Source organism: Perca flavescens, chromosome 15, assembly GCF_004354835.1.
Source record: "Perca flavescens isolate YP-PL-M2 chromosome 15, PFLA_1.0, whole genome shotgun sequence".
Taxonomy (NCBI): domain Eukaryota; kingdom Metazoa; phylum Chordata; class Actinopteri; order Perciformes; family Percidae; genus Perca; species Perca flavescens.
Window position 1 is genome coordinate 3,680,956 of NC_041345.1, and position 10,409 is coordinate 3,691,364.

At 43.0% G+C, this 10,409-nt stretch overlaps 1 protein-coding gene across 2 annotated transcripts; it reads right to left on the minus strand.

Annotated features, from left to right (window-relative positions):
* Positions 1-164: 164 nt before the first annotated feature.
* Positions 165-2,968, minus strand: mgp (matrix Gla protein). Of its 2 annotated transcripts, none has more exons than XM_028600109.1 (5): positions 2,896-2,968; positions 1,540-1,624; positions 1,396-1,425; positions 1,079-1,184; positions 165-766 (listed from the first exon to the last, which is right to left on the minus strand). In XM_028600109.1, exons 2-5 carry the CDS (start codon positions 1,598-1,600, stop codon positions 610-612), a joined length of 354 nt encoding a protein of 117 aa, XP_028455910.1. In that variant the 5' UTR covers positions 1,601-1,624; positions 2,896-2,968; the 3' UTR covers positions 165-609. The 2 variants fall into 2 exon arrangements, with proteins under 2 accessions (XP_028455910.1, XP_028455911.1); XM_028600110.1 differs by having other exon boundaries at positions 1,540-1,627; positions 2,896-2,966.
* Between the last annotated feature and the right edge of the window lie 7,441 nt (positions 2,969-10,409).

The following is a 10,409-nucleotide window of genomic DNA, read 5'->3' on the forward strand; positions in this document are numbered from 1 at the left end:
TGGTGTAGCCTTTATAACCCATGGAGCTGTAATGTTATCTTGAGCAGTCACAGAAATTGGACCGATACTATCATTCCAACATCTGCCATGCATTGCAGCCACTGACACCAAACACCAAATGTTCTCATACACCCATTTGGCAAAGAAATCGATCATCAACAGGATTAAGACAAACCCCAAAAAAGGGAATTTTATTCATTTTTTTAAAAGCAATGTTAAGAATCACTGACAGCAGTGCTGGCCTGGATAAATAAGTGGATACTGTAAGAAATGGTTAGTGGATAGTGAGCAAAACACTTTATTCGTGCATATCACATGAAGCTCACAAATGCTGCAAAGGTTTGATAATAGTGGATAAAAGTTATCCTGAGATTACACAAGAAATGAGCCATGAATTTGTATGTAATGATGGGTTGGGAGGCACAATGGATGCCTCTGTGTTTATAAAAAAAATGTGTTTTCTTCTCGGATTCATTTCACATCCAGAAGAAGCCACAAAACCAACCACATAAATTATATAAAAAGTCGTGATATGTGGAGTGAAGGAACGGGCATTCATTCCCAGACGATAATGATAATTCTGCATTTGACTGACAGGTCATTTTCTGTTTAGTACCGGTGAGTCACAGCCGGTCTCTGGGGTTGATTTCGGGAGCCAAAGTATCTCTTGTAAGCCTGCTGGGAGCCGTGGAGATAGGCGTAGTAGCGACACGGAGAGTAGTCCTCACAAGTCTCTGCTCGCCTCTCCGCTGGAGACTTTATCTTCCTGGACAAGAGGGAGGGGAGGGCAGATACACAAAGGCAGACAGAAGTAGTTAGAGGGAAGAATGGTGAAAAAAAAGGAAGAGGGTTGTAATCAGAAACAGCTTGTGTCTTTGTTTGGATGCTTTTCTTCTTGAATTCTTGCATTGTAGCGTTTAGTTTCCGTCTCAAGACGTTTAATAGTCTAATTAGGTTTCACCTTAATGGCCTGCTATGATGTGTGTGTCTGTCTCTGTGGGATGTGTGGTTTTACATATGTACAACATAAAGGAAGTGTTATGTGCTGTGTATGCACGCCTGTGGTTGTGTCTTCTACCTCATGAAGTTGTAATGGTTGTGGCCGTTCCCTCTGGGCGGGTTGTATACGTTTCCCCTCTGTGGCGAGATGAACGAGTTGGCTCGGTTTGGAGGCACAAACAGATCTGGAACCACAAGCGTTTAGTCGACAAAAAGAATCCCTGTTTTAATCAGGTAAGGCATGCACATCGTGCAACTGATGTGGGTCAGCTGGAATGAAGGGTAGGGGTACGTTAGTAAAGGGTTAAATACATTATACTGTATACCAGGCGGTGTCATGTTTGTTAGAATTGCATGCATGTTTTTCCATGAACGAGAAACACAACATTTGATCACCTTCTTCGGATTCTGTGCTTTCATTAGAATCTACGGGAAAAACATGGAATCGGGTTAATCATAAAATGATGATAAATGGGATATATTATATGTTATGAATAAATAACGGCTGCTGAATGATGGGATGTCGGGGAGGATCTGTACCATAGCAGACGCAGAAAGAAACCGCAGCACAGAGTGCCAGACACTGAAGGAGGCTCCTCATCCTGGGGCTTGTTTATCTGCCTGTCTGCTGGAAGAGAGGAGAAAGAGCTGTTTCAGTGAGTCATGTCAGCGCCAAAGTAAGAGTAAGATAGGAAAAGAAGGAGAAAAATGAGAGTAACAGAAAGGAATAGAAGGAAAAATTGGCTCAGATTTTGAAACTGTGGGTAAGAACCACATCGGTGGCTGAAAGAGTTTCCAAATCTGTGCTTGACATTTTGTACATATATATCTATACATGCTGGTACGTTGCTGCAGAATTTCTGCATGAAACCAAAGTTATGCATATTCAAAAGACCAGATTTTTAATTAGATAAACATGAGTCCAGAGATCTTGTCACTTAAGTCAGGGCCGATCTAACAACGCTCAATGGCTGGAACCTCAGTTTGTAGGGAACAACCACAAGAGACTCGCTGTCTAACTTCTCACTAACTCACTCACTCACTCACTCACTCACTCTCACACACACACACACACACATCTGCACTCAATCACAAGCATAAGTGACATAAGGTAAGGAGTATGTGACACCTGTACAAACAGAACGGCCAGATGTGTGCAATACCCCAAAGTACCCTTACACGCAAACAGAGACACACACACACAGACACACACAGAGACACACACACAATTGTGGGATTTGGACAGGATTTTGTTTCAGCAGCCCTCCTTCTCACCATCAATAGCAGCTTTTATTTTACATAAACCATGCACACACACACACGGACACGCACGTGGACACAACTCATGTACACATACTCACACACACACACACACACACACACACACACACACACACACACACACACACACACACACACACAGAGCTCTTGACATCATCCCCTCAGGCATAACTTGGCTTACAGTTGTACCCAGACTCAGTGGGCACAAAGCAGAGAGCCTCGGGCCCAAAGTTCACAAAGACTGGCAAAGACATCTAGACGAGAGAGTGTGTGTGTGTGTATGTGTGTGTGTGTTGTGTGTGTGTGTGTGAGTGTGTGTGTATGTGTGTCTACACAGTTGTATGCCTGTCTGAGTCTTAGCAGGGGTCCTGGTGGGTTCATATTCCCTGGGGGCAGAATGTGCCCATCTCACTGGAAACAACCACAGGCATGATGCTGGGCATCACGCTGAGGCTACATATTAAGTACTCTTTACCCAAACAGAGGAGAACTGTAGGCCTATTGTACTATGAGGATTGCATAATACTAAAAACATCACAAAAAATGCAACAGCTAATAAATAAAATGTGCAAAAGTTTGGATTAGTTTTAAGATTATTTGTTTTAATGTACTTACCGTGAAAGATAATTATGGAGCGAGAAGTCTTGGGAATATCTCTCTGTGTGTATTTTCTCCCGAGGAATATTTCCTAATTCCTCACAGCAAGGCTTTTATACTCATCTCCTTCCCCCCCCCCCTTCAATTCTACCCACCGACTCCCTCCCCTTAGCCCTCGCCCACTCTCTCCTCCCTTACAACCCGGGTATTAGCTCACTCTATCCCCAACTCCCACCCCCTCACCGAAAAATACAGTAGGTGTCGGAAAGGCAAGAAGAAAGAAGGGAGAAAAACAAGCTGGGGTAAACAGAGAGGAGGGGGAGGGGAAGGCTGGCACAGGGACATCTAACCTGCCTCATGGCAGGTACCTGATAATATTCACTGCTGTTTGCCAACATAAAAAGACCATTCATACAGAAACAACATGGGCTGACTCCACCTTTTGACCCCCATATGTCTCTGACAAACATTTACAGCAAAACTTCCAGAGAGCTCACGACACTGATCATTGTTTAAAGGCAGATTTGGGGGAGAACTATCTCTTTAACATTCATGAATGGAAGCAGTGATCTCATATCGGCCATGGACTGTGTGTGTGTGAGTATAAAAACATCAGTCCCCAGTATTACTGCTGCTATTCTAGCAACATAACACAGCACCAATTGGGCATTTTACTCTCTGGCATGTATTAACCCTTTAATATCTCCACAGCGCTGTGGAGGAAGGTCTGGCTACACCACAGACACATTCTGGGATAGGAGGGGAAAAAAACAAACTGAGTTGTTTGCATTTCTTTAAACCAATCACAATCATCTGGGGCGCTAAGCCGCAGGACGCAGCGACAACCGCTCTGCAAAATAGTCTCGGGAAGGAACTGCACCCTGCAAAATAAAACGCTACATACAATATTAAAGGTCCCATGGCATGACAATTTCACTTTATGAGGTTTTTTAACATTAATATGAGTTCCCCCAGCCTGCCTATGGTCCCCCAGTGGCTAGAAATGGTGATGGGTATCAGAGCATATGAGCGGAGTGGAGCGGTGAGAATCTCCGCTAATCGCTCACGGAACTGTTCACCCCTCCGCTCCCCCGCTCAAAGCTACATCAGGCCGCTCCGCTCATTATCGCTCAGCGCTCAACGCAGTTTGCTTCCCGCTCCACTCCACCCCGCTCGCTCCAAAAAAGGAAAAAATCTACATGTTTATCACTTTTAGCTTAGACCACAGCCTTACCTCCTAAAGAACTAATGAGCAACAACAACATTTTTCAAATAGAAACGTTTTATTTCAAATTACAAATTAGTCACAAAAATTCCTGTAAAATTAAACGAATAAATGGGCCTAATAATATAAATAAAAATTATATAAACAAAAATATACATTAGGCCAACATTCTTACAACTGAACTTTTACGCGGCGCGCAGGATTAAAATTTAAATTGGCTTATATCAATTGTACAAAAAAATCTGCTGTAAAATTAAACGAATTAATGGGCCTACTTATATAAATAAAAATATACAGGCTATAGGCATACATCAAAGTTTTAAAATTAACTATTTGGCCAAAATTCTTAACTGAACTTTTGCGCAGAGTGCACGTGGATTTCAATTTAAATTGGCTTATGTTGTCAAACTAAAAAAAAGAAAAAAATGAATTGCTTTCCTTATCTACAGTTCTTTTGAGTTCACCTTCAAGAACACAAGTTTGGACAATGTCTGAGGCTTCAGACTCATGCGGTGGTTTCTTGTGAGCAGGCCAGCAGCGGAGAAAACCCTCTCTGCGCTCGCAGACCCGCTTGGGATGCTGAACACAATGCGAGCCACTTTAGACAGGCGGGGAACATCTGCGTCCGGGTTCTGTCTCGGAGATGAGAGGTAAGTTTCAACTTCACCTTTGGCGTCGCCGGTAATGCGTTGCTGCTCGCTGAAGTATGACCCAAACAGGCGAGCTCTTTTTGGTTCAGGCTCGGGATTCAGGTCAGCGGTGGGTAATGTGTCGGTCTCAGGTGTCCCACTGGGAGCGTTAATTTCCTCCGCTTCTTTTATGAGGAGGTCACGGATCTCCCCGAGTTTGCTGCATACAGACTCATCTCGGATTATCCATTCTGTGCTAAAATGAGATGTTTATCAGTATAGTATATTCCATAGCGAGTTGACACGTTGTTTGCCAATGTTTCTGCAAAAGCAGCGATGCCCATTGGAAGTGCAGCGTGAGTGTCATCGGTGAGCAGGGATTTTATTTCTGTGACAGCAGGGAGGATCATCCCCAGGTTCCCCAGCTCCTTCTGCATTTTATATGTGAGGTCTGCCAGAGGTGTCAGCACACTGACAAGGTGCGTCAGCTGGCGTACTTGATTCAGGGTGATGTTAGCAACATTAGACTTGAATTTGTTTTGCCGTAACGGGTCTCTTTGGAACAACCCAATGACCGACTGAATCATCCGAAGCTGGCTGCTCCATCGAGTGGCGCAGGCATTTGTGGGGCGGAGCCCTAATTGGTCTGTTTCCTCTGTGTTCAGGATGCTCTTGCGTACACTTTCACTAACAGCCTATTAATGTTGTCGTGCTTGTTAACGGCATCTTTGATCGCCAGCTGAAGCATGTGAACGGGGCATCTCAGATGTAAATTTGACACAGTAAAGTACTGATTTATCATAGTTTCTACATTAGTTGTTATCACTTCCACTTGGACTTGCGAGGGCGCCGGTGGTTCCTCATCCTCCTCTTCATGTTCTGCGCTGCTGCTGCTGCTGCTGCTGCTGCTGCTGCTGCTGCATCCGCGGTCCCTTCACCCCCCCGCCTCCTCTTCAGAGCCAGGGAGGAGGTTAAACGCCTCGATCATGTTGCTGCCGCTGTCAGTGACGACCCGAATCACACGTCGTTGCACGTTCCAATATTTCAGTACACTTTCATACTTTTGATAAATATGATCTGCGGTGTGGTGCCCTTGTATGTGCTCACAGCCCAACAAAACCGTGTGCCCCCAGAACGTCCCATCACTGAAACTGGCCACGATGCCCAGGAAGCTGTGCCCTCTTCTACTGGTCCAAATGTCCGCTGACAGAACGAGCCCATCACCATTTTGCAGTAGGTCTTGCAGTTTGGCTTCCATCTCTTCCAGAGCATGTGGCATGAGCGTGTCCCGTACGGTGTTGTAGCATGGGGGGGGGTGTAGCCCTGTTGGGCTGTGCTGGCGAAGTGTTGCATCCCTTCGCGTTCTCCTTTACTCAGCGGTTCATAGTCCATGTAAATCATTTTAAAAAATGCTTCATCCAGCTCTCTTTTTCTCTCCCTTGTTATGGTTGGGCCTTTGCGTGCAGTGAAGAAACTTTTGAATTCCTCAACCGTTTTGTCTTGTTGCTGCTGCTCCTCCTCTCGCTCTATCAAATACAAATTCACGGACGACACAAATGAAATAAAACAAACTACTTTAGGCCTACTTTAATGACAAAACGAATTTGTTTGAATATTACGCTATATTTAATTTACACTCTGTTACAAGTTACCGTATTCAATTTGCTAACCTTTTGCTTTCTTCCCAGCATGTTCACGTAGCACACTTTCATGCTTTCGGGAGATGTGCCTTTTTAGATTCCAAAAGGAATCTTTACTTACTGAAACGATGTCTCCACATTCGTCTTCTTGTACCACATTATCACTGTTAGTTTGTTAATAGTACACCTGTATGATTTCTCGTTTTCTTTTTTGAAGTACTTTTTGAACTCCATTATTGAGCAGAGTTTTGAATGAAAATAGTCTGTTGATGACAGCGCAAGACCACTAAGGTCTATATAAAAGAGACTTCAGATACAGTATTAGGAGACCACTAAGGTCTATATAAAAGAGACTTCAGATACAGTATTAGGAGACCACTAAGGTCTATATAAAAGAGACTTCAGATACAGTATTAGAGGACCACTAAGGCCTATATAAAAGCATCCAAAGAGCACCATGTCATGGGACCTTTAAATTAAGTTAACTGTATGTAAGTGTTGAGTTAACTGTAACCTCATTTGCTCTAACCAGTGTATCGCTGTGTGTACTTCGTCCACAAATTATTTCATGATCCAAACTTTCTTCAAAATTTGCCATTTTCAGCGCGTAGCTTGCTAGCTCGAAGGTTGTTGTTTCCCATAGCGAAGGGATTTTGAGATGAGCATGAGCTATGCGCTGTATGTCGGGCTATATACTGGAAATGTTCCGCCAGTGTTCCAGACTTACTTCTCAGCGAGTCTTTAGCTCAATGTTGTAAAGTTCACGTAGTCACACAGAACAACCTCCCCATGGTGTATATCTAAGAGTTACCTAACACCACATCACATTTGGCTCAGCGGGAAACATCTGTGAATAGCTTTGTGGAAGCAGACCCTCGCCAACAGTAAACAAACCAGAATAGAAGGAACGGCTATGCTAGGAACCAGTGGGACTTAGACAGACAGATAAACATTGAGACAGATATAAAGATGGAGATAAACCCCGCCGACAGATAAGAAAGGAATTCAGATGGAGCACAGAGACAGAAAGCACATGTTTCTAAGATGTTTTTGGCGCTGGAACTGCAGACATATTCAGAGATGTGGTCATATTAGGCTGTTAAATCTGGAACCACTGAGCAACAATTTGGTCTCAGAGATATTAAATGTCCCATTTCCACAGGCAAATACCAACACAAGAGATCTGAATGAGAGAGACTGTTTTCTTCTTGATTTTAATGAGTGCACTTTGCATTTGTTCCTAAACTTAGAGAGAGGCAAGAGGAGAGGCGAATGAGAAAAGGTGGAGTGGGTGATTGCATGGAAAGAAGTGGTCAAATAGAGATTTATTTTTTCCACCCGTCTCCTCCCAAATGTTCTTTCTTATTTACGCCATCTCTAAAGTCATATTTCTGATGTTCTCCTCATGTGCATCCCCCTCTCTCATGCAGTTATTGTCCTGCTTTGACCAGCTTCAGCCTTTCCGTGTCCGTGCGGTGCAACAAAATATCCAGGTCCTTGAGAAATGTTCTGAATGCACGTAAAAGAGGGCCAGAACAGAATCTTGTTTTTTTTTTTTTGGTAAGTGTGCCAGAGGCTTCGATAAAAGATAAATGAAAAACAGAAGGTAAGTGGAAAAACAGGATGGGATACGCCCGGCGGAGCTGAGCATGATGGTTGTGACTAACAGAGTTCACCTGTGCAGTACATCTGGGCTTTGGCTGAAGAGAGACGTCATTACGGGAATAAGAGGCGGTAAAAGGCCCATTCAAGTCATGCAGGTACTGTAGGAGGAAGCAACAGACGCAATGTAACATTGGAGGGGTAATATAACTGGGTCAGACTCTATTGAGGCTAAACATTATGGTAGCAAAATAAGGAGGAATGGAAGGAAAGAATGAGCATTTGGCAGGAGAATGAATGCAGAAGTGAAAAACAGAAGAAAAGTGCATGAATTCTGATCATTAGGGCATGACCACAGATGTGCTAGCTATCCAAATAATGTCTGCAAAAACACACATTTGAACCTGTCTGGGCAGGCTCAGTGGTTGAGCAGGTGTACCTGTGGCTGACAGGGAAAAACACTTACTCAACAACTCCCAAATAGTCGTAGTTTGGCCCTTAACTGCGAGCACCAGATATTTCCTCTTCTTTTTTTACGTCTTATTTTGTTATTGCTCATTGATGTGATTCACTTTAAAATAAAAAATAAAAATCTTTTTGAAAACAGTAGACACGTTAAGTGAGTCAGAGAGAAGACATGATGTGAGGTAAAGCTTGTTCCCTGGCTCTGTCTGTGTGTCTGTAGGATGGAGGGGCATGGCCAGACTGGATGAAGGACAGACATTACTCAGGACTGTCCTGTCCTCTGATGGCCCTGTTGTCCTGCGGCTGTGAATTATGCCATATGAACGTCAACATGTCATTGTGCAGATTTATGGCTGTCGCATAACCATGCAGGACACACGGATCTTCAAGTGTGGTTTATTGGTATTGACTGATTTGATCTTAATCTAAATCTTTGCACGTGCACAGGTAAATTGTTTTACTATCGTTCTTTTTGGGAAGTCATTTGTAATGAAAGGCATTGGAGGATTTTCTTCCCCTGTCAGTTCTTTTTTTTTGTTCTGTCGTCTCTCCCAGGCCTTAGCACCTATTAACAAATTCCAGGGCATTGACTTAAACTTTGTTTTAGTGGCATTGCAGCCCTGGTGCAGAAGGGACACGGGGGAAACCCGAAGCATGAATGCATTGTGCTTATGTAAAAAAAACACAAGGTGCCTCGTTTATAATTCCATCTGCTAGCAATCAACAAAAATGCCTTAAAGCTGCTGTGTGGTGAGATGCACGAACAACAGGGTAAAGAACCCAGAACTAAGTTTCTATGCCAAACTCGAAAAACTGAGCTAGATCCAATAAGTAGTGAGGCTTCAGCAGGAAGGAAAGGGGGGAGGGACCAATAATCAGTCAGGGGAGTATTTTTAGTTTCACTTGTTTTCATTTAAAAAAATAGTATATCCAAATACAACACACATTTTCTATAGGCTCAGTCTGCCACTTTAAAAACTAAAACAATTCCAGTGCTGGTTCAATGGTATCAGAATTTTGGATAGTCACCATGGAAACATTAATTGGTAATGTGACAAGGGCTGGGAAGATTGGCAAAACAGGCTGCCAAGTAACAGTACTCTGATCCAATGGAAATCACAATTTTCAGATTGACAGCACTCTAGCCCAATGGATTGGGGGGGTCAGTGCCATTTTCTAGCCCCGCATTTGAGTATACAGCATGTATTATAGTAGAATGAAGATCACTCATAAAGTTATGCAGTATTTTGTTTGCAAGAGTCTTAGCTTGCTAACACATAGCTAACATTAGCTTACTAACCGCTAACCTGTCCTCTCTGGTAGACATAGGTTGCTAAAATAATCAGTTGACATCTAATGTGGCATTTTGTAAGCGATTCAGCCCTTGGTTGCATATTGCGAGGCCAATTGTTTTCCCCTCCGCTGGCGCTGGGCGTGGCTTTCAGAGTGTGACGCGTTGCGCTCTGTCTCTATGCTTGGACACCAAAACTGACCTCTTAAGCTTAGCTGTATAGTGTTACATTTCCTAGGTGTTAGACTTTAAACATTTTTTTAAAGAAATGCTGCATAGAGTTAAAATAATAGTTCAACATTATAAGCTTTGGTGCTTTCATTTTGTTACCTTTGAACAGACCTGTTGGCAGTCTTTATGTTAAGCTAGGCTAACCGGCTGTATCTTCATATTTCCTGTACTGTACCGGATTTAAGCATAACGTAGCAAGAAAATGAATAAGCATAGTTTCTAAAATGTTAAACTATTCCTTTACATTTACATTGTTTTGTTTTTATTCATGCACCCTTGCAACGTGCCCATCAGTCCAAAAAATAACCATATTTTTTCATGTTCCTTTAAAGTCTTAATGTGCAAAGGGCATGCAGGGCTGACCAGTACATGTTTCTGATAAAGAACAGCTTCTTCTCCAGCGACCATTTCATTAAAGTAATTCCTGCTGTTGCATGACTTTATAGAAG

Coding starts and splice junctions, on each gene's coding strand:
- mgp (XM_028600109.1), bottom strand. CDS start 1,600: ATGAGGAGCCTCCTTCAGTGTCTGGCACTCTGTGCTGCGGTTTCTTTC. Junction 1,185..1,395: donor AAGCACAGAATCCGAAGAAG/GTGATCAAATGT, acceptor TTGTGGTTCCAG/ATCTGTTTGTGCCTCCAAAC. Junction 767..1,078: donor AACCATTACAACTTCATGAG/GTAGAAGACACA, acceptor CCTCTTGTCCAG/GAAGATAAAGTCTCCAGCGG.